Source organism: Amphiprion ocellaris, chromosome 24 (genome assembly GCF_022539595.1).
Source record: "Amphiprion ocellaris isolate individual 3 ecotype Okinawa chromosome 24, ASM2253959v1, whole genome shotgun sequence".
Lineage (NCBI taxonomy): Eukaryota > Metazoa > Chordata > Actinopteri > Pomacentridae > Amphiprion > Amphiprion ocellaris.
Window position 1 is genome coordinate 4,109,966 of NC_072789.1, and position 25,221 is coordinate 4,135,186.

At 39.9% G+C, this 25,221-nt stretch overlaps 1 protein-coding gene across 4 annotated transcripts in view; it reads right to left on the minus strand.

The window, feature by feature from the left end:
- Positions 1 to 25,221, minus strand: part of pard3ba (par-3 family cell polarity regulator beta a) — a 210,630-nt gene that overhangs the window by 105,714 nt on the left and 79,695 nt on the right. For all 4 annotated transcript variants that reach the window (XM_055008546.1, XM_055008545.1, XM_055008547.1 and 1 more), the window contains 5 exons: positions 20,232 to 20,417; positions 14,168 to 14,338; positions 12,641 to 12,721; positions 3,345 to 3,465; positions 1,925 to 2,072 (listed from right to left, as the gene is read on the minus strand). In XM_055008546.1, coding sequence (XP_054864521.1) covers positions 1,925 to 2,072; positions 3,345 to 3,465; positions 12,641 to 12,721; positions 14,168 to 14,338; positions 20,232 to 20,417 — 707 coding nt within the window. The remainder of the gene's footprint in view (positions 1 to 1,924; positions 2,073 to 3,344; positions 3,466 to 12,640; positions 12,722 to 14,167; positions 14,339 to 20,231; positions 20,418 to 25,221) is intronic.

Below are 25,221 nucleotides of genomic sequence, written 5' to 3' on the forward strand. Positions count from 1 at the left end.
TCATAACAAGCTTCCAAAGTATTTTCTTGAGCACACCTAAATTATCGCGATTAAGGCAACTACACCAACTGGGAGTGAGATGTGTTGTAGAGATTATGTGTTGCTGTAAGACTGAGATGATGATTCCCACACTAACGTGGAAGTGAAATTCAGTTCTGAAGTGAATTTTCAGACCTTTATGTGTGTTTTAATTCCATACAACATTACATATTAACTCTAAACAGATATAGTTAACAGTAAAATTAAGCAAACTCAATAAAGTTGGCATGCAAACAGACAAAATTACTATGAGGTACTCTCAAAAAGTTCTGATTCGGTTCCTTTTGCGCATGAACAAGCAAGAAATGCAAGTAGCAAGTCAGGATTCCACATGTTGTTGCATGATCTACATGTGGACCTGTGTTATATACAAGAGGTCCTCGGTTTACGACGTCCTCGACCTACGGCGTTTTGTCGTTACTACTGCTGACTCTCAGCCAATCAGAGGTGAGCTAACTAAACATGGCATGTTCACTGACATTAGGTAAATCTGGAACTGAACAATAAACATTGAAACCTCAACATCAACAACAATATCAGTCTTTTACAACATTCTGTTATCTTCTTGTAAAATGACTCATACATGCATGAAAGTCATTGGCAGCCATGCCTTTTCCGGAATTCCGACTTATGGTGAAAATCGACTTCCGTAGATCAGTAGGAACGGAACTCCGATGTAAGTCGAGGACCCCCTGTATGTATTTTTTTTAATTTGTGATTTCACCATGGACAGTGTCAAAGTCTATAAGGATCTATGTCCTGGCTGGGAACATCCAACCTTCATGTTACATATCATCAGTGGTGACAAGAGCTGGGTCTGTGGTCTCGACCCAGAAACTGAATAGTTGTCGCTTTTGGAAGAGCTTATGGTCTCCAAACTGAAGAAAGTGTGCCAGGTCAGGAATATAACGAGAGACTATCAATGCTGTGTTCCACTGTAACATACTGAAGCATCTTAGGCAGCACATTTAGTGAAAACAACCTTAACTGTGGTGTGATGGTAGTTGGGTCCTCCATCATGACAACGTGTTCGTTAACAGCCGGCAAAACAAACAACTTTTGTGGCTGCACCGACACAATTGTGACTTTGCAACCGTTCTATTTGCTCTCTGCGAATTCCTCAAATTAGATTTAAAGTTGCAGTGCAGCCATTTGGATTTTCTGTGGTGGAATTTCAGCATGCATCGCAATGTGGAGTGTGGCAGGAGCACTTGGAGCAGTGTGCAACTGCACAAAGATGGCAGCTCAAGTTGAATCAGTGAGAGTTGAACTGAACTTCTTGACAGCACTTCGGACAAAATGTTCTGAAAAACCAATTTAGTAAAACCAAGACTCAACTGATTTAGTGATTAAATGTAAAAAAAAAAAAAAAAAAGATCTTCATCGCAGGGATTTCACATGATTCTTGCACAAGATTTTGCCCCAAAGCAGTTATGTTGTCCAATGAGTTTAAATCAGCTTTCTCCATGCTCACAGAACATTTCCTAAACAGATGATCCTAGAGAAGCTGGTAGGAAAATTGGTTTCACACAAATTTAGACTGTACAGCAGGACACTAACAGAAGTATCACAGTTCCCTCTAAGCCGTCTAACTCCTACAGAATTGACTCTATTATACTATCACCACAATTACTTATGCATAATGCAAATAAGCTGCTGCAATTAGCCTGCATAGTCTAAATAATGCATATGCGCGTTGTAATATTTTGTGTAATGACTCTTCTTTATCTCATAACACAGAGGACCATATTATGAGTAGCATGAGAGGATAATAACTGTGGCCCTGTGTGTAGATTAATAGTGTGTAGATGGTGCATATTGTGTGTGTGTGTGTGTGTGTGTGTGTGTGTGTGTGTGTGTGTGTGTGTGTGTTATATCGGGGTACCTAGGGTGAGGAGGAGTTAGTGGCAAGTCTCTGTTCATTTCCTCCACAGCGCCAGGGGATGGTGGCGGGGGGAAGTCTTTCTCCGGCTCCTCGTCGTTGTTGCCGTAGTGACCGTAGCCGCCATTGGTGGCCGCAGCGGGATACGGAGCTGAGAAGAAACACAACAATCCAACACATAAAAAAACAACAACAAAAACAACAGATTTTGTTTATCAGGATGGAATCAAAGCTCCTGGAACACAAAAAGGTGTTGACTTCTTTGTTAATTTTAACACATTTCCACATTTATTTATTTTTTTTATTTTGGTTGTTTGCTTTTAGCTTTTACCTTGATTTTTCCAGCTACAATATCAAACACGCAGCTGCCTGAATTAACTCTAACATCTACTCCTGAAGGAAATAAAGCTTAATAAAAGCAGGAAGGGTGCATACAATTTGAAATGGCCTAAATATCATTGACTATTTCTATTAATCAGCTGTGACAGGACTGCACAGATATTTAATTACAGGCATCAGACACAAAGAAAGATTGCGTGTCCTTCAACTGAGGATCGATACTGTCAATAGAGAGCTCAGCAAGGTCAGACATTTAGAAAGATTTACACATACCCATACATAATGCACACTCAACAAAAACACACACAAAAAAAATCATTTCCACACAAAAGCCTCACTGTAACTTCCTTGCAACTCTTCCTGCAACATTTCCATAAACTGTAAACCCCGAGAGTGCACCATTTCCCCACTGTAAACCCCTTTGTGTTGAAACCCTCCTCCTTTATTTCTGATAAGAAATGACTAACTGTAGTGTGATGGAGAGCTGACAGAGTCTCAGTGAGGAAAGCATCTCCAGCTCCCTGCATCCCAGGGGGTAGGGGAGAGAGAGAAAAAATGAATTTAAAACAGTTTGTTAGTCTTTCTTGTGTGTGTGCTTGTGTGTGTGTTTTTTTTTTTTAAACACAACAGCCCACATGCTTCACAAAACCCTGTATGCAAATCTGGCCCACTTAGGAGTCGTTTCATCAGCGTAATGATTCCAAGGTCAGATCTTTTGCACATGAAAAGCAAGCATCACATTCAGAAAAACATAGTTAATGACTTCCCTTTCTCTTGCTATAAATATGCAGGGCGAGAGTGGAAAGAGATACAAAGACAGAGGTTGGGAAAGATGCAATGATTTTGGAACGCGGTGCTGTGAAATGCTCAGGGTGGCTGCCACAGCAACCTAAAAAACACTAGCAGCGTCAGGAGCCTCAGCTGCGTGTCACGCTGCGCAGCGACGACAAACACACACAGGTACACAAGCACACACTCACAAACATGCTGTGTGTACATACTCAGCTGCAGATAACGCGAGTACACAAACACTCAGAGCCTAATGTTGACTATCTGACAGTTCAAATGGACAAATAGTGCTCACCGCTTCCGGAGCTGTTGTGTGCATAGTTGTTGGTCGTCATTGTGTCGTTCACAGGGGACTCTGCGCTTGGGGGTCTAGAGGGTCCTGAAGGTCTCTGGTATGCATCATGGACCCTAGGCTCCTGTCAACAAAACAGGACAGCAGGACAGAGACTGTGAAAGTGGCAATCACTGGATCATAGGCAAGAAAATGTGCCAAACCCAGTCAGAGTTGAAATATTGATGATGCTTCCTCATATGGCAGAAGATGAAAGTAGCTCTTTTATTACCCAAATGGATTGGACAAGTGTCTTTTTTTTAATATTGAATGACACACAAGTCATTTCTGGTACAAAATACTGGCACAAAATATCATCTAGCAGCAGTTGCTAATATAAGGATATCCTGTTAACCCTTTGATGTGCAACATGGGTCAAAAGATACCCATATTCCATTGAATATTCTATTCAGTGACGCTAACTGGCTAAACTCAGAGAAAACAAACACTGACTGGTTAAATCTGCTTGTTCGATGTTTTGGATGTGAAGCAGTCTCCTCATCTCTAACATCGCCATCTTCAGAAAAAGAGTTACCAGAAAGGCTAACATAACAAACCTCCATTGTGCGATTTTCTACACACTCATAGAAGTAGAATTATGTCCAGTAGCTACTATTGCTGTTGTTTTGGCGCACTTGGAGTGAACATTGGGATCGAAGCTGTCAGATCCTACTAAAACAGAACCTCATGTGTGATAAATAATGACCAGAGGGTAAAAAGGGGACAAAAACACCTTTCTTGTGCTGTAATAATCAGTCCTTCCAGGAATTCGCAATGCTGTGATCGCAACAATTAACAATTGTCCAATCACCACAACTTTTCCGCAATTTTGGCCAGCCTTCTGTGAGTTCCACCAATCATAGCAGTCCTCAGCGCAAACATAATGCACATAAGTCACCAAATTCACTTCCTTGGTTATAGTTTGAAGATGCAGACATGTCCCATTCTAATGTCTCTAATTGACCAGCAAAAATTACTGCTAAAGACCGTACAAAACAATTCCCTGATGTTCTTCACCAAAGTGGAGGTAAACTGTTTTACACCTGTGCAATACTGTGGTGAAAGACAAATGAAAATCATCGAATGACAAACATTTTTCTACCATGAAACATAGGAGAATGGCTGAAACGTGATCTGTAGTAGAATGAAGGTAAGTTAGATGAATTAATTGGCATGACAAGCTATGAGCATGTGTGTGTGTCAAATATGATTCATTCAATAGCAAATTATCATTTTGTGCCTTAAATCTACCAACCACTTCATGTTAAACCAGTATCTGGCTGGTGCCAGTTTGTGTAAATGGGTTGAAGCGTGTTAAAGAATCAGTTTAGGAATAAATATAGTCAATTAAAATGTTGAAACATGTTCTAAAAGCTGAAAAAATGCCACTTTTTAGCAACTGTCACGGCCTCCTGCAATTTTATTGCAACAAATACGCTTAAAACGTCGTAATTTTTTGGAAAAACTGCTGCAAATTCAGGCATTTTAGGCCGCAACAATCTTGATAAAAGCCCACGAAATCCTGGAGGGACTGAATAATACACATCATATTTAAAAATATACAAGTCTCTTGATAGTTCACCATCGGAGCAGGGATTTAGAAGCAGTTCAGCTCTTGAATTCAGACTGTAATCACACATCTATTTCCTGTTTTTCTATCACCAGCAAGCAAAATGACAAACCATACAGTCAAATACATGAAAGCCTTTTCAAACTGCATCAAATCAAAAAGGTGTGGAGTTGAGTCCGACATAAACCGAGCGGGTTTTGCATTGATTTTGCTGTCCTTCAATCACGTCTTGCAACCGCTGAGTTGCGATTCACCTCAGATGGGGATTGAGGAACAGAGCTTTGAGGAGATATGAACGGATCTGACTAGATGTGCGGCGGGATTACCAAGAAAACATCACAAAGTAGTCGAGTTGATCATAATTGAGGAGGAAATTCGTCATCCATTGTGACTCAGACTTGACTGTGAACATGCCAACACATCAGTCAACATTTGGCAGTTTAGAGGCCGACTCTGTGGCTGTATGTTTGCGGTTTGTGAGTGAATCTGAGACAGATCGACGCCTCCCTAATGTAAATGAACGACGGATAAATATTAAAACAGCTAAAGCGCACAAGAAATGTGCAAATATTTAAATACGGTTTGATTTGAACCATGTGAAACCGCAACAAAAAAGGCGATTGTCTTGAAAACACAGTAATTAAGATAATCCTGAGAGCACTGACAGGCGTGTTATCGAACAACCATTGAGCACTACAAAGGACCCCCACCTCACAGATGGAGATAGGACTAGTGGTGCTGATGGGAATCAGTGCTGGTGGAGGATGAAAGAAGCCTTTTCTGGTCAAAGAGACGGGAAGTACAGCTGTCACACACACACACACATGAAACAAGCAAAAAAAACACACACCTACACTGCAAAAACTCTAAATCTTACCAAGTCTATTTGTCATGTTTTTAGTCAAAATGTCTCATCCCACTCGATTTAAGATAAATTCACTTAACAAGAGACATTTCAGCAGATGGAGGGACTTGTTTTAAGACAATGTATCTTAAATATCTTGTTAAGTCAAACAATCTTGAAATGATCTTGTTTTGAGTTGTATTTTACAAGAAAACTCAAAATAAGTTGAACCCTCGTGTCGTCCTGTGGGTCAAATTGACCCGTTTTAAAGTTTGAAAATGTGAGAAAAAAATATTTCCACAGTGAAACTTCTGATGTCCACATTTTCAACATTTTTGGGAAATCTTTGAACATTTTTTGGTGAAAAAAAAAAAAACGTTATATGTTAATATTTTTGTGAGTGTTCTTAAGAAAATATTAGAAGTTTTACTGATATATATGGAATCATTTTAGATATTTTTAGGATTTTTTGGAAGATTTTTACTCATATTTTGAAAATGTTTACAAGAATTTTCTTACCAAATTTGGGGGATTATTTTAAAAATAAAACTTTTAAGGGAAACTTTTAAGGAATTATTGGAATTTTCTTCCTGAAGATTTTGCACATTTTTAGAAATTTGTGGAATTTTTTTGGAGATTTTTTGGATGTTTTTCAGACAAAGAAACAATATTTTTTGGTGCCCGTAAATGAGGACAGCAGAAGGGTTAAAACATCTCAAATTAGGAGGTTACATGAAAGCAAAATCTATTTTTGAGTGAAAAACTACTATTTTTTTTAGCATATCTGGCTTATTTTAACACACTTAGGCTTGACAATCCTGGTAAAATAGAGCTTAAAATAAGTTTTCCCAGCTAATTTTAAGATCTCAATATTCTAAATATCATATCTTATTTCAAGAAATCTTACCAAGACATTTTTCACTTGTTCTATTGGCAGATTTTTTCACTTATTTCAAAGTAAAAGTTCCTTGAAATAAGCTTTTCTTCTTGCTTTGAGAGGGGCATTTTTTCCAGTGTACACACGAAATAGTCCGAAGACTCAGCATCCAATAATGAAAGGTGTTCTGGTAGCTTCCTCGTATCAAAGCGTTAGTTGGGGTGTATTCACAATGTCACGCCGTCTCTGGGGTGTCATTAGTAGATACCATACGTCTTAATATGTCAGCACATCACAGCCGTCAGTCACGCCGAGCTCATATACATGAATTTTGCACGCAAAGTTGTGACAGTTCCTCCGCATGCGTCACATAAATCGCATCATCCCTCCATCTATTCATCCATCCATCCCTCGGCCTCAGGTTTGCCTCCAGGCTTTTTGAAGCAGACAGGCAGTCAGATATCTTAATCCCACAACAATAAGTAAACAGGGGGTGTGGGTGGTGGGGTTGTGTGTGTGTTGGGGGGATCAATCTATGCAGCCAGTCTTAACCTACAGCTGAATACAAAGGGCTTCTGAGAGGCTTAGCCTAACGTGTCACCCACCCCATCGACTTACCAGTCTGGATGGAGAGCAAGACAGGAAAAAGAAAACAATAGAAAACTGTGGCGCTTTTAGCTGCTTCTACTAAATATTAACCTGTGGGTCAATATATAATCGAGGGACTTTTGAAGTCCCGGGATATATTTTGCATATGTTTTTATTGAAAGTATGAAAAAAAATATGTTTTTTTATGTTCATTCTGATTATGTCTTCACAAATTCCATAATTATTTATGATGGAAACAATCATTTATTAATAAAAAATGAAGGACAGAAATGTGTGAATTCCAAATCACAAGACCTACTCCACGTTTTGTGTATCAGTTTTGTTGTTTTGTGTCTTGATTATGTCGTTTTGTTTCTCGTCTTTGTCATTTTGTGTCTCGATTTTTTATAAAAAATGACTGGATATCACTAAAATGTCAACTAAATAACCATCCATATTTAATAATAATAGTTAAACAATAATAAAATGAGCTCATTCAAAAATTGTTTTGATTGTGTTCTTTCTATTAAGTTGAGATAATCATGACAGATATCTTGTTTTTGGCAATATATCACATTTTATATGGAAAATAACAAATTGTATCTGTGTCCCAGAAATCACTTTCCACTAAGTTCCCCATTACAAAAACACCTCTCAAGGAAGTGTGTTAATTCCAGATCACATGACCTGCTCCACATGATGTCATTTCCTCCCGAAGAAAACACTGGCCAGACTCCAAGGCTTTCTGACTTATTTAATATAAAGTAGTGAGTCAAGTGTGGATTTATGGCATGTCGACAAGTTTACTACAATATCTTTATGAATAATTTTCAATTTCAATTTTACTGAATTGTATATATAATATTTAGAAGAATCTTTCTGTAAAAATGCCATGTGGTGTTTGGTTATAGGCAGCCATGTTGATTTTAGGCCTGAAAACAGCAAAAATGTCAACTATGATACAAAAAATCCCACAATTATACATTGACCCATGTACTTCTAAATTAATTCATACCTAGACTGGATTTCTGATCAATTTAATGTTATCTTTATTGAAAAAAATGCTTTTCTTTCAAAAATAAAGACATTTCTAAGTGACCCCAAACTTTTGAACGGTATTGTATATAACGAAGGATGTTGCTTTGGCAGTTGAAGTGTAAACAGACAGTAACAGCTGTTTTTTTTCCCAGGTTTTCCAGGAAAATCTATGGAAATGTTGCCAACCAGAGAAAAGTCACATGAGAAAAACCCCAAATGGCAACTCGAGAACAGTGGTTCCCAAAGCAGAGCTCGGTAGATGAGTTCCAGAAATCCAAAAAGTTTAAAAATTATACAAAAATATAACATTCTTTAGCTATTTTTGTTCAAAACCCTTGAGTGGGGGTGACCCATTAGCTGAGTGATTAGGGCACATACAACACAGGAGCTAAAATCCCAGCCAGTCGGATCATTTGCTCCATGTCATTCTCCAACTCTCACTTTCCCATATTTCCTACATAAAGGCAAAAAATGCCAAAGGAAATATATAAAAAAAAAACGGCGTCTGCTACTCCTACACTCTGTATGTTTACTCAGTACTTCACTTCATACATGGAAATTACTTTGACTGATGCATTCTGCTTCTAGCCTACATTAAACTACTATAAAATAATATTATGCTTGCTGGGCTGCTGCGTCTGTTAGCGAGCGTGAGCAGCTGTGTGCAACATTTGTATGATTCAACCACCTCAGGGGAGAGTGGGGCTCTCTGGTTATTTTGGGGGATTGAGGGCTGAAAAGTTCAGGAACCCCAGCATTAGACGAAAAATAAATGTATTAAAAGTAACACATTATGGATTATAAATGTCTTGCTGGCGGAAATTTACTCATAATGCCAATGTCAATAAATGGTCAGAATACTATATAAATACAACAGCAACATAGAATTACACATGACCACAAGTTTGGACAACAAATCTGCATCTAATTAAGGCATTTCAAGAGAGATGAAAGTGTTTAAAACTTAAAAAAGACGTTTAATAAGGTAAATGAGGCAGTTTAAAGTGCTTTTAAAGCCAGCTCCAGACAAGCTTTTATCACATGACCCCACAGTGTCACCAGACTGGAGAAGGACTATGCAGATATATACTGAACTCTGAACTGTGTTTGATAGCGTTTATCCAGTGGGATTAAAGCATATATGAGATGTAAACGCCTCAATGGGCAGGTCAGCCCAGTAACACTCCCATTTTAACTCCCCTCTCCACACATCGTCACCGAGCATCTGCTGGGAAACATCTTGTTCAGCTTTAGAAATAATCATTCACGGCTTAACAAAGACCGATCCAACACACAGCTTTATTTGTTCGCAGTGCTTGATATCTTCCTCATCAGTCCATCCATTCAGGAATAGAAGCTGCATTTCAAGCACTACATGAACTCTTGGTGATTAATTGTAATGCTGCTCAACCATCTATCATCAGGGTTTTACAGAAGTACCCCAGGAAATTCAAGATTTTTTTTTCCAAATTCTGCAAATATCTCCTCACAGTCCACCAGATGTCCACTGATGTCAAACAAACATGGCTGTGCTGCGTCATGAGGTGGCAGGAAAGACTATATTACATGTGGCTGTAATAAATTTAGTAGAAAAAGCCAAATACAAAAGGAGTTCCTAATACTACCGTTGAAAAGTTGGGGTCAGAAATGTCCTTATTTATGAAAGAAAAGCAGTGTTTTCTCAATGAAGATAACATTAAATTCATCAGAAATACAGTGTAGATGTTGTTAATGTGGAAAATGACTCATTTAATCATTACTCTACATTGTGTTAGCTAATAAGGCTCATTGATGATTAGAAAAGCCTTGTGCAGTTATGTTAGCACATGAATAAAAGTGTGAGTTTTCATGGAAAACATGAGACTGTCTTGGTGACCCCAAACTTTTGAACAGTAGCACACAAAAGTTGGAGGTCACCAGTGTAACCTGCACCAGTAAATCAGCTAAAATGTGTTGTATTAATATACTAACTAAACATTTACAGTTTTTCTTCAGAATCGCAGATTTCACATTTAAGGTGTTCATGTTAGGAGTGTATCTTAACACTTTTATATTAAAGAGAAAGAGTCAAAAATCGGTAAACGCTGACACATTTATCACTTCTGTATGTGCACAGTAGTGCCTCACAACATTCATGGATACTCATTATTATTTTGTGATAGTTTTAATTGAATATTCTTGAAATGTGCCGGACTGAGAGTGTGTCTGTAATGATTTACAATTCTTGGTATTCTTGGGTTAAAAGTCTAAATCATGTGTTATACACTACCATTCAAAAGCTTGGGGTCACTTAGATGTCCTTATTTTTGACAGAAAAGCAGTTTTTTTCAATGACCATAACATGAAATTAATCAGTGTAGACATTGTCAACCCTGCAAAACCCAACTGTCTGGGTGGCTCCAAACTTTTGAATGGTAGTGTATCTTAAAGTTTTTTCTTTTTTTTTTTTTTTTGAGGGGATTCCAAGTTCTTTCTCTTTGGAACAAGAACTAAAGACAAAGCAGAAAAGAAAAGAGACACCGAGGCCAGAACAGGGGGAAGAGGGAACCAAATACCATTTAATAAACAGAGTGAAGCGAAGGAGGAGGAAGCTGCTGAAAACCCAACAGAAAAACAGGCAGACAGGCATGCAGGAGGCTTCAGATGAGCTTTATTCAACAGAGGAGAGACAGGCAGGTGAGACAGGAAAGCAAGAGTACATTCCCTTTAAAAAAAATGTGGAAATCAAGTAGGAAATACCAAACTTTACACAAACAGACAAAACAGGAGAGAGTCAGCCTTTACAGTCTGCAGTGGTTTGAAAGAACAACAGCTAATTTTAGTGAATTAAAGCAACATGACAGAAAGAAAAAGTGGCACACGGTGATGAATTTAGCACCGCACCGAGTTGTGAGTCATTTTTTAAAACGGGAGCTCAACATTAATGGCGTGACAGTTAGCGGTGCTGGCAAAGCGAAAGCTTTTAGACAGATTAATACGCTTCCACGTCATCGATCACTAAAAATGTACCACATTAGAAGAGAGAAAAGTGACATTTTCTCAATAAGTTCATTTCATCAGGAACGCAGAGAGAACGTCGATGTGACACATTTTATTTCTGGGTTTGTTTTCTTAACCCTCATGTCGTCCTGCAGGTCAAATTGACCAGTTTTAAAGTTTGAAAATGTGGGAAAAAATATATTTTCACAGTGGAACTTCTGGCGTCCACATTTTCAACATTTTCGGGAAATATTTGAACATTTTTTGGTGGAAAAAAGAAATGTTAAAAATGTTTCTGAAGAACATTCACAAAAAAATCAACTTGATTGGTTGATTTTTATGTGAATGTTCTTAAAGAAAATATTAGAAGTTTTACTGATATATATGGAATCACTTTAGATATTTTTATGATTTTTTTGGAAGATTTTTACTCATTTTTTGAAAAATATTTATAAGAATTTTCTTGCCAAATTTGGGGGATTTTTAAAAAACTTTGAAGGGAAACTTTCCCTGGAATTTTCTTCCTGAAGGTTTTGCAAATTTTCAGAAATTTGGGGAATTTTTTTTGGCGGAATTTTTAGATTTTTTTCAGACAAGGAAACAATATTTTTTGGTGCCCGTAAATGAGGACAACAGGAGGGTTAATTTGTAGCCAAAATGTCCCTTTCACTTCCACGCACTCCCGCTCAGAGACCGTAGTGTTGTCTTGTGAGAGCCTGGTTGTGTACGTAGTTGTACGAGTGTGCGTCTACGTATCTGTCAGCGGATCTGTTTCTGTTGCGAGCGGGTATCCTGCTGTGCGTGGGCGGTTCTCCGTACATCTGCCCCGCCATCGCTCTGATGTTTTCGGTGTAAGCGTTGCACCGAGAGCTCTGTCGTCTGTGGATGTCGTCGCGTGTGCGGCTGCGAGCGTGTCCGACCTTGTGTGTGAAATGTTGCGCGTTTCCCTGAGAGTCGACTATGGTGTAAGCGAGCGTGTTGTCGAGCCCGCCGCGGCTTTGTATGTCCGCGAGCGTTTGGCTGTCAGTGTATCGGTTTAAATTCGCCTCTGCGGGGGCGTTTAAGCTGCTCATCGTCTGGCTGTTGGAGACGAACCCAAACTTGTATCTCGTCGTCGGCCTTTGTTCTCCTTCGCTGTGCTCGCTATCCCTTTGTGTGAAGCCGAACGTGTAGCCGCTGCGTTTGTCGGTTTGTTTGAGGCCGTAGGTGTATCTGGTGTGTGGCTCCCCCGGCCTCTGTGTGTGACGCTGCCTGTGACCGTGAGGCAGCGGCTCGGACGCTCGCCTCCTCAGCGTGGGGAGGAGGGAGGAGGAGCGGTGAGGCGGAGGCGGCGGTGGAGGCCGACCGGCGTCACTGACTCGTACCTGATTGCTGGAGCCTGCTGGGATGTTGGGTTGATGGGCGGCGGACACATTTGTGCTCGGTAGCGGGCTGGCACTCCGCATCTGTGGGGAAAAAATAAAAAAAAAACTTTAACATCCTCTCCAACATCCATTGTTGTGTCAATTAACAGCCACATGTCTTATCAAAGGAGTCCTGATAAGAAACTGAGCTGCTACCTGCTTCTTCTTGTTCAAGTGTCAACTTAGTCCACATCCACTGTAGTTTTATGCAAAGAAAACTGACAGAGAACTTCGCTTTTGCAGACTTAACACCCAAACAGCTCATCCAGCATGACAGTCACTGTCACAAAGGGAGCCTTTACTTTCAATTTTTTTATCCACATGTGTTTATAATGTGAGCGGCAGAGACTCCGCTCTCTACAATGGCTGAGCTGAGGACTTTCTGAGTGCTGGAGAAAGGCTTTGTTTGTCATGGGAAAAAAAGAGCACCATCTGTATCACTCTACAATCAATTTAACGGGGTTTTGTAAAAAGATTTAGCGCTTAAAGCTTGAGTCTATACTGCCAACCCACATGTAGGGCAGCTGCTCATTGTTTAAGCACTAGAGAGATTGTTTTGCAAGCCTCAAATGATGACAACATGGAAGAAAAACCATCCCAACACAAATATACATATATATATCTAGATATATTTAAATATACAGGCGGTCCTTGACTTATGTAGGAGTTCCGTTCCTCTGGTGTGACTCAAGTCGATTTTCACTGTAAGTCGGAACTCGGGTGAAAACATAAACAAAGCCGTTACGTGCATCATGATATCGATCAGTTTATGTATTTGTACAACTACAGGATGCTCCCACTTCAAAAGCTGATAGGGAAATGCTCTCTGCACACTTTGTCATCACCTGAGAAGCTAATGTTCTCCGGATCGTACACAGCATGCGACACCAGAGCATTTGTGACTGCCACACTCCTCGTCTCCAGCTGCCTTCATATCCTCACGCAGCACAGAACACTACAGTAAAGCACAGTAAAGTACAGTCAACAAAGTCATCTTATATTCGTCCGCTCTGCTCGCCAACTGGTTCCACCGAACCAGTTCAGACGTAACGACCAAATGCCGTACGTTAAACTGAGGACCAGCTCGTAATCAGGGAGGAAAAATGGAACCAAAAACCTGCTTGGGGTTCAACTGGTTTATGCAATACTATGTTGCACTTTTAGCATTAGGGTTTAACCTTTGCAGTATAGGATGAATAGCAAGATGTAGTTTTTTTTAATTCTCCTATTTAATTTCTGCAGAACTGTGACAACATTCAGCCCACTGATGTAAACCTGCCTGGCCTTTCCAAGACTCCAAATACCTCCAAAATTAAGCACTTCATCGCCTCCTTTCTGCTTTTCTAAATAACAAGAGAGTCTCTTTTCCAAGCCAGATGAGCTGAAAACATCAACAAATAATAAAATACATTAATACAGGGATAAAACACAGTCTTCCTGGAATGCAGGTCTCAAAATCTGTTAAGGTTTTTCAGTAGGATAACAAACCTGATGTCCCTGTCTGGGCATTCGGAGCACGACCAGCTGGATGGTTCCTCTGGCGTTTCCCTCCGACGACATGGAGCTCCTCAGCGTCTCCATGGCGGTGTGGTTGGAGCGTCCGAGCAGCGACTCTCCGTTCACCGCTATCAGCTGGTCGTTGACGCTCAGCCGGCCGTCCTGGAGGAAGAACGCCATCGTGTCATTGTGAACAAACATGAGGTTTGAGTATCTTTAAATATATGTTCATTTTGATTCCATCTAAACTAGTCAGAACAGTGACGGGGTTTTTATACTGACTTCTCATACATAATAAAGAGTGTTAAAATGCTCAGATGGATAAAAGCAGAGTACAGATGTTGACATACAAGACTGGATACCAATAAAGTTATTTAAAACGGGATCAAACATGGACGACTTTGTAAAGTGTAAAAAAATTACAGAGAAGACATTAACTGCAAAATCTAACTTTGTAAAACCACAAATTCAAAATAATTTCTAGATCATGACAAGTTGTTTTGATCATCAAGCAAAATACTAGATTGTTCATTGTTCTTTTGTCATTTTGTGTCTCATTTTTGTAATATTTTGCCGTCTTTTTGTCTGACTTGTCATTTGTCTGTTTTTGTCATTTTGTTTCTCGTTTTTGTCATTTTTTGTCTTGTTTGTGTCCATTTTTTTGCCACTTTGTAATTTGATCAAATTTTTTGTCTCTTTTTTGTTTTGTTTCATGTTTGTCTTGTTTGTTTCTAGCGCTGTCATTTTGTGTCTCATTTTTGTCATTTTGTGTCTCATTTTTGTAATATTTTGTCTTATTTTTCTTGTTGTTTTGTCTGACTCTTGTTGTTTTGTTTCTTTTTTAGTCATTCTGTGTCTCATTTTTGTCTTATTTTTGTCTGACTTTTGTTGTTTGTCTTGTGTTTTCGTTGTTTTGTTTCTTTGTCTGTCATTTTTTGTCTTGTTTGTGTCCATTGTTTTGTTGCTTCGTAACATTACCAAATTTTTGTCTCTTTTTTGTTTTGTTTCATGTCGTTTGTCTCATCTTTTGTCATTTTGTTTCTTGCTTTTGTGGTCTTATGTCTCTTTTATGTCATTTTGTGTCTCATTTTTATAATATTTTGTCTTGTTTTTGTTGATTTTTGTCTTTTTGCCACACATTTGTTGTTCTGAACATAAAGTATTATCATTCAGTTCCAGATAACTGTGACTAAATGTTATGTTCCTTTGTAGACACACACTGTGATCTGTAAGTTGTAATGTGTAAATGATAAACTGAGGCTGAATGTTGCTGAAACTGAACTTATTTTTCTTCAGAAATGTCAGGTTGTTCATGATGTTTTGTAAAAAGATAGTTTCTTAAATGTGAATATTTTCAGAATGAACTTTTTTGCACTAAAAAAAGGAAAGATTTGGAGTTATTTATCAGCTATTATGCTGTGATTTTACTGATTCACTGGAGATCAACTTGAGCTGAATGCGGCCCCTGAACTAAAATGAGTTTGACACCCCTGTTTTAAAAGAAGCAAGAAGGAAAGGAAGACAAACTGGGACGTGTGTGAAATGTGTGTGAGACAGAGTAAGAGAGAAAGCAGAGTAGAAAATGGACGAAGGGGTAAGGCAAGAAAATTGTAGAGTTAGCAATCTACTGAGAGCAGGAGAGCCTTGATAAATACATAGAGCAGCTAATGGAATAGCCTCCGTGGGCACTAAATCACTTCTAAGTGTTTTAAATAGCAGCCTCTTGTAGAGAGGCAACACAGAATAGTGCCCTGGAGGGAGGGAGAGGGGGAGGAAGGAAGGGAGGGAGGAAGGGAGGGAGGGAGGGAGGTGATGAGCAAGGAAAGGAGAGAGGAGAGAGAGACTGGGGGGATCAAATGAGGAAAGCAACGCAAAAGACAAAAAAGAAGACGCTTTGAGACAAACTAACAGCCCTCTTGGAGTGAATGGACTAGTGACCGTCCCATTTAGATCAGAGGTATAAAACTCATCTTAGTTCAGGGACCACAATCAGCCGGTTTTGATCTCAAGTGGGTCGGACCAGTAAAATCACAGCATAATAACCAAGAAATAACCACAACTGCAATTTTTTCCTTTGTTTTAGTGCAAAAAAATGCATTTTGAAAATATTCACATTTCTGAAGAAAAATAATTTCAATTTTAACAACATTATTCCTCAGTTTATCATTTACACATTACAACTTCCAGATCACAGAGTGTCTACAAAAGAAGAAAGCATTTAGTCATCTGGAACTGAGCAGTACAGACAAAAAAAGACACAAAACAACAAGACAAGACAAAATATGACAAAAATGAGACACAAAATGACCAAAAATGAGACAAAAGACACAAAACAAAACAAAAAGAAACAAAAAAATAGACAAAAAAGTTAGAAAGCAACAAAAACATGAACAAATGGCAAAAATTAGACAAAAACAAAACGACCAAAAAATAGACTAACAGCACAAATGAGACAAAAAAAACACAAAATGACAAAAACCACACACAAAATGATGATTAAAGTCAAACAGAAACTGACAAAAAATAAGACAAAAAACACAAGCGACAAAAAGGAAACACAAAATGACGAGAAACAAAATGAAAAAAGACATGAGACAAGTGACAAAAGTTAGACAAAAAAACAACAAAAACAAGACAAAATATTACAAAATCGAAACACAAAACGACAAAAGACCAATGAGCAATCTTGTATTTTACTTACAAAGCGACAAAAATGGACACAAGACAAAAAAATGACAAAAAAGAAACAAAATGACAAAAATGAGAAACAAAACGACAGGTCAGACAAAAAAACGACAAAAAACAAGACAAAATACTACAAAAACGAGGCACAAAACGACAAAAGAACAATGAGCAATCTAGCATTTTAGTTTATGATCAAAACAACTTGTTCTGATACAGAAATTATTTTAAATTTATAGTTTTATAAATTTAAAATTTGCAGTTGATGTCTTCGCTGTAATTTTTACTCTTTACAAAGTCGTCCCATGGGCCGGATTGGACCCTCTGGCCGGTTCTGGCCAGCGGGCCGCATGTTTAACACCCCTGCATTAAGGTCAGCACTGACCTCTGACTCCCCCTCATTAACAGGGCATCATCTGGGATGACCTCAAATGCATTCTGGGATGGCATCAAGCTCACACACTCACAGAAAAATGTTTATATCTGCATCAAATCCACGGATGTCATCAAAAATGGATGTTTATGCCAAAACTAGCAGGCGTCTGTGATATTCCCTATTAATTTCCTCATTCTCTATGCAAGCAGCAGCAGCACGCTACATGTAATTTTAATTTGTTTTTTTTAGCATACGCTTTGAAATGATTGCATGACAGGATCAGGGATAAAGTCAGTTTTCTTTTTTTTCATATAATTGAGGCCCCGGGCCTGACAGCCCCCCAAAAACTCTTTAATGGAAATAGGTTAGATCTCTCTGTGACTTTTCCTCATCTCCTCCCTTTTTTTTGCCTGCTGTGTGATATTGTGTGTGTGTCAGTCAGACTCTGGGGACAGCCGGGTTTCCTCCTCTGCACAGTCCTGCACTGCAGAGTCTCATCAGGCCCCTTAGTTGCTTTTCATTAGCATGCATCAACACTGAGGAGGAGACATGCAGACACACAGCCTTTGTGTGTTGTGTTCCTGCTGAGTGTCTCCACTTTTCAATCTTCTCTTCTTATTCCGCCTCTTCCTATTGTACGACGCCGCTCATTTCTGATTCCCTTCCTTGGTCTTCTTTCAGTAGGCTTCCTCCCTCTCTCCCTCGCTGCAGTCTGTCTGTCTCCCCTCCTTCATGTCTTTCTTCCTCTTATGCGCTATCTTGTCCCAGAGACCTGTTTTGCAGCCAGTTAGAGATCTTTCTAGGCCACTCTGTCGCAGCGCTATCCGCATTGGCAGCTGTCGGAAAACTACTTCTGAAGGCACTTTTGGGAGCCGACGCCTGGCCGTCCTGATCCCAGGCCGGCCGTTTATCTGCAGCGACACACTCGTCTCTGCGCCTCCTTGTCTCGCGGAGCAGATCTGGGAGCAGCGAGGACATGTGAGGAAGGGGAAGGCAGATATCGAGGCCGAGTGGAGGAATCTCCAAAGTGCTGAAATGGGGATGTTTTTTTTCCTGATGCACTCACAGGTTGAAGTGAGTGATAGAGATAAGACGGCCGCGGGGCTGACGTGACGAGGCCACTCGGGGTCAACGGGTGTCAGAGGTGAAGGGAAGCAACGAGGGAGGCGTTCTGGCCTCCAAGAAAGACAGGAAATGACACAGAGGAGATGACAGGAAGCGTCAGAGGAGGGCATCAGAAAGGAAGGGAAAGAGTGTCAACAAATAGTAGTAAGAAAACAAAAAAGATTTTAAAAAAAAGGAAGAGAAAATGGTTCGAGTGGTGACTCTGGAGGAAATAATGATTCAAAATGCTTTTAAGTTAAAGAAAGTTAATGTGCATCTCACAATGCCCCGGCAGTGCCTCGTACTTTTCAGATTTAAGGTATTTTTAAAGCATCAGTAGGTTTCTGTGATGGTAAAAGCCTAATGAGTAGTGTAAAATACAGAAATTAGATGGTTTACACTCTATTTTTTCAAAATATTTCCCTGCAAAATGATTAGCTTTGTATCTCCATCTTGCAGCGACAACAAACAGTAAAGATGCAACTATTTTCAAGCGTTCCGGCTTTAATGTCCAGGTCTTAATGTTTTGATAGACTCATCCTTGACACTTGAATTAGCAGTGATTTAGCATACCTGTTGAATCAAGAGTTGATTTTAATGCCATATATACTACCGCTCAAAAGTTTGGGGTCACTTAGAAATATCCCTATTTTTGGAAAAAAAAAAAAAAAAGCATTTTTTTTTCAATGAAGACAACATTAAATGAATCAGAAATCCAGTCCAGACATTGTTAATGTGATAAATGACTATTCTAGCTGGAAACAGCTGATTTTTAATGGAATATCTCCATAGAGGTACAGAGGAACATTTCCAGCAACCATCACTCCTGTGTTCTAATGCTACATCGTGTTAGCTAATGGTGTTGAGAGGCTCATTGACGATTAGAAAACCCTTGTGCAGTTATGTTAGTACATGGATAAAAGTGAGAGTTCTCATGGAAAACATGAAATCATCTGGGTGACCCCAAACTTATGAACAGTTGTGTAAGTCTTGCACAAGTTGGCAAGATGGCACATTTCAGAACCTGCTACTTCGAGGCCTCTTAGGTCCTCAGAACAGCTGCTGTTAACTGTCCTGTGATGGAGTTTAGCTGGTAAGGAGAGATCATTGCCTTTGCAATGGAGCAGACTTCCTCTTTCAATCAACTGTTACTTCTCCGGCACTTTGAAGAAAGATGTTGAGAAGTAGTTTGGTAGTAGTCGAAGTCTGCAATGTCTTTTGGTTGCTCTTAGTGGTGCTAATATGTTGTGACAACCTGTTTTTTCTTGTTTTTTATGGTATTATAATGGCTTTAAAATGATTTCTAGTCTGTTTTCTGTTGGTTCTTGCACATATATGTGTTACTGCCTGTCATCTAACATGTCCAGCACTTTCGTCTATTCAATTTAAAATGCAATAGTCATTAATATACAACAATCAGCCAGAACGCTAAAACCACTCTCCTAATCTTTTGTAGTTCCCCTCGCTCCTCAGAGCTGCTCTGAACTGTTGGTGCATGGACACGGGATCTCTGGCGGTGACGTGTGGAGTCTGTCATGGAGATGCTGGCAGTGGATCCTTTGGGTTCTCTGGGTTTCTGGCATGGGGCTTCTGTGGATTGGGCTCATTCCAGAGCATCCTTTGAATTCTCAGATTGGGATTTTGGGAGTTTTGAGGCCGGGTTCACACTTAAGGGGCTGGTGTCTCTTGAGTGCTTTTAAGTGGGAAGATCCACATAAATGCCAGGACCCAAGGTTCCCCAGCAGAACAGTGCAACGTAACGAGATGATCACTATTATTTCCTTCCACTGTCAGTGCTTTTTAATGTTCACAGTAGGTGCCATGTATCGTTTTGGGATTATCTGAAGCAGAAGGCCGACATTAAAGGCTGCTGAGTGAACGTAGACTCCATACCTTGTAAGCGGCCCCTCCATGTATGATGGACTTGATGAAGATCCCAAGGTCCTCTCCAGTCTCTCTGGACTTGTTCCCCTTCAGGCTGATCCCCAAGCCGGCCGAGCCCGTTTCATTCAGGGGGATCTCGTACATCAGCTGCTCCCTTCCGTCCTCCAACACCAGACTACCTGCTTCCTCACCTTTCTGAAAAAGAGAATAAAGAGAGGAGACGTTATGCAAAAAGCCACAGTTCTAGACAGGAAAAGCCGGTTGATACATACCCCTAATGCCTACTTTACATAATAACCGCTGTGTATGATAGCTGGTGACTGAGGTAGGAGCACCATATCTAACTGAACTGACTGATAAGGCCTGTGCCTACAGAGCATTGATTATAGTTAACACCAAAAGCCAGAACGAAAAAAAACAGTGAGAAAGAGACGGATTAAAGAGTCAGATGGAAGACAGCTGCAGGGGAGGGAGACAGAAAGACGGGAGAGAAAGGAAGAGAAGAAGACGAGAGCATGTGTTGTATACCAGGAAGAGAAATGAAGGTGTAGAGAGGGAAAAAGAAGAAAGCTACAGTAGAGAGGTTACTCCATTTGGAGATGAAAGGCACAGACGGAGAGCGAGCCATTTCTAAAGGAAACATAATAACCTTTTCATACTTCCTCCTGGAGCACAGTGGGGGGAGGATGGGGGAGGAAAGAATGGGAGGAGGGGAGAGGATGGCGGTGCAGAGGAGCATTTAAAAGTAATAACCCATCCCTGAGGTATACCCACTTCTTCTCTCATTCACACTCCCCCCGCCGCCTCCCCTCCTCGCTCTTTACATTTCATCCTAATCTCTCAATCTCACTGTATACTTCTCCACCTACAGGTTTCTGGACATCTTTCGCCCCACTTTTGCTATTTTGATGTGGAGAAAATGACCAAGGCGGTGGCAACAGCAGCAAAAAACGAGACGGGGAGAGAGAGAGGAGGGGAAGGGGAGAGTGAGGCAACAAAAGAGGAAAAAGGAAAATGTCTGTCATTAGAGAATGGCAAAATGGAGAGGAGGTAAAAACAAAAAAAAAAAAATGCCAGGTTCAGCCACCCAGGGAAAAGAGGGTCTTGCAGATGGGGAGGCGCCTCAGCACCACTTCATTCCCGAGTCCTTATTTTCCTCTGAGAGGAGGTTAAGAAGGGTTGCATGTGTTCACTCATCTTTTTTATTCTTCCTGCTTGAGACAGAACGTATCTCAGAGGTTCATGGAGTTCAAAGAATACCACAAAGCCTCTTGAACTCCAAAAAATGTTCACAGGAATATGCATATACATTAAAGCAACCACGCGGGTTGTCACAGCTTTAAAGATGTGAGTGCCCACACCAGGATTGCAGGAGCCTTACGTCAGGCACCTCGCCCTTGACAGAATCAGGAATCCATGTTCACATTTCCTCTCTCATGTGGGAGTCAAATATGTCTTCCAGTATAATTCTGCTAAAATCCCCGACCCTCAAACTCGCTGTGATCCTCCAGCATCTAAATTCTGTCTCCCCCTCCGTCAGCGCTGCTTCGTCTGGGCGCTTAATTAAAACAACATTCTGTTAAAGCCTCCAGGTAAAGGACAGATACTCAGCTCCGAAGTGTGAGTCAGAGCTCTCGACCCAGTCGCAGTAAGGAAACCTGGAAGGTCGTTGGTGTGTAGAGTGAAGAGAATCCTGAGGTGCTTTAACATATTGTTCATTTAGTCACCGTTTTCACTTTGGATTTAAACAGACACGAGCAGGAAGACCATCACTACCTCCAGTCTTTGCATGAAAAACATCAGTAAAGAAGATTCTGAAAGATGAAAAGATGCATCCTGAATGCAGAATGTGAGGTTTGCAATCACCCAGAAGATAAAGGATTAGGAGGACTACACAATATAAAGTTCACAGCTTGCTACACTGCACTACACATACATCAATGAGCCTTTCAACAGCATTAGCTAACACAATGTAGCATTAGAACACAGGAGTGATGGTTGCTGGAAATGTTCCTCTGTACCCCTATGGAGATATTCCATTAAACATTTCCAGCTACAATAGTCATTTACCACATTAACAATGTCTAGACTGGATTTCTGATTCATTAAATGTTGTCTTCATTGAAAAAAAAAAGCTTTTCTTTCAAAAATAAGGACATTTCTAAGTGACCCCAAACTTTTGAACGGTAGTGTAGGTGTGACGGTGCTACAAACAACTTGTCAAGTAAATGGATCTTGTGTTTAAACCCCTCTTTGGTGACTGTATTAATAGGTGTCATGTCTTTCTTGACATGACAAGTCCAGTAACCCTGGTAAAGTGATCCAAAACAGTCTTTTTCTTTGGATGTCATTCAGATCTAGCTCTACACTTCTCATACACAGTTTTGTGGTGCAGATTTAAATGATCAGACAAGTGAGTTGCGTTGCCTCATCTAGTGACGAGACACTTCCGTCAGAGTACCCGTTTTGTTGAACTGCATCATTTCTGTAGTGATTTCTGTAGCATTTTAGCACAACTGATGTTCCTTTTTACAACCAAATCTTCATTTTCAGTGTTTCTGTCCCATATATGGGACCTGCATGTAAACAAACTCCATTTTTTCAAAAACAAAGTCAAGAACCACTATCCAAGAACACTTAAATTAGACTTAATTATATACTTATATCAGACAGACTACTCAGACTACAAACAATGCAAGTTTTCTTTTTGCATCGAGCAGCAAAAAGGTCAGAGCATGATGGGTTGGAGTTAATTTGCGGTATTTCACAGATGCGAACAACATCACAGTGTTGCTCATGTAGCCAAAGTTTAGGATGCCAAACCTTCAACAGAACCGATATGAGAATTTATTTATCTTTTCCACCATCAAGATACAAAAAAGCAACAATTAAAAAGACTTTATGGTTTCGCACAAATCCCTTGTGTTTCATTCTCCCTAAATTTGCCTCAGGGTTTGTTTTAGGATAGTTTTAAGACTTTAACAATTAATTTCAGAGCCCTTTATTGCTTCTCTCCCACCTATACATATATATTTCCAATCACTTAGTATGGTAAACACCAGTACAGACCTTGGAGCAGAGTTGTTTTTGTGCAAACTGAAAAGGACAGAGCTTTTGCAGTCAGAGCCCTGAGGCTCTGGAACAATCTGCCTGAGGAAATCAGGTTTTAAAACATACTTCTATCAGAGAGCCTTACCTGATTTTACTTTAGTTCTGATTCTTTTTGAACAGACTTTTTCAAATGTTCCAACACTGTTGGTCTCTGTTATTAAAGCTGACCCTGAAATGTGAATTCTAAGTGGTTTATAAGTGGTCTGGTGGTAACTTCAACAGCATAATGCCACTTTGACATCCTTTTTTTCTGAATAAACTATTAAATTATTGAAGATATCCGACACCTGTGGAGCACCACGGTGGATCAGCTGCAGATTCACTGACCATGAACTGCAATGTCCTCTGTTCAAGCCGGGTCTCCCTCATGTGGAAAGTAGATATATCAAAAGTCACAGAGTCTAGTTTCCATTTTATTTTACCACCAATATTAAACTTGAAATCAGAAAATTTTAGAGCTCCTCTCCACAGTAATATTTTATTTTTTCTCCACACCAGTTCAATTACATTACATCTCCTCCTCCTCCCTGCTGGGAACAAGATGTCTCCTACTTCACTGAGAGTCTGATCTGACGGTATGTACACTGGAGATTTCACACATCACACTTGTCACTAATCTAACGTGTATGAACACAGGTTAAACTGAGATTCACGGGGAGCGCAGAGAAACTTTCCTCCTTTAGTTTTCCAGTGTCAAATAAATCACTCTGCATATTGAGGGTCAAACATTTGAGTTAATTGATAACCTTAACCAAAGAATGAGCAGATTTCTCCCAATCTACCTTTATTTCCTCACGAGAGCTCCTTCTGCTATCTCTTAACTGTCTCAGATGCAGGCAAAGTACGCCAAATGTTTTGTTGTTGAACCACAGACTGCATATAAAAGATTGGTGACCACATTGTCACCCAATGGTTTGCCTTGAATTTGGTTTTGGCAGTGAGGGGTGGATCTGACTCAAAACACTGACATAAGGCAGCTCCACTCTAAATCATACCCTGCTTCATTGTCTGTTTCACTGTAAATGACAAGATTAATTTACAAATAAACACTACACCGTATTCAAAAAGGCTTGAAACTAGCAATTAAGACCATGAATCCATTACGAAAATGTTTACTGAGGTAATAAATCAAGTGAGAAAAGGGTAATTTTCTCACAGAGTCCTATACAATCTGACTGCAATCAGAGGAGTCACCCCTGCTGGCCATCTTCGCTCCTGAGATGCGAGGATATACCAGTGTCTCCTTGCTCTAAGCTCCTCCACAATCCAGAGAATGGAAACAAAGCCATCTTATAGCACCACATGATGACGTATTCGTCCGTGACGTCATCAACTAGTTCCATGTAACCAGTTCTGACGTAACGCTGTAGGTCGAGGACGCCGTAAACCGAGGACCCCCTGTATAAGAAAAATATTAGTTTTTGAAGATTAATGCATGCAAACATATTCTAGCAGACCCTGAAACTAAAATAATGGACCCATAAATAAGCAATAACTAGGTCCTAAAATGCTGCAAATAAAATATTAATTTCTGCAGTTTCTTTTGCATTCAACATGCATGCAGATACATATCTATCTGCAAAAACCTGGTATAGGCTTTACTGATAATTATCTTTCAGGTGGCGAAGGTTCACATTCAGCTCCAGGATATGGTGATAACGAGATAAATCAAGCAAGAAGACGTCCTTCAAAAGTCACAGAATCTATTTTCTACTTCAGTATAATTTGAGGTTTTTCAGTCGGGGCTTATTTTTATCAACAAGGCATTTCAGAGTGCTGTTACTCAAAACCAGAGGAATTACAAAGACAATCTGCTACTTCCTGCTTCAGAGACACTTGAGAAGACTCAGGTGGCAACCTGGGAGGTTTTAAATACCTCTGTGATCGA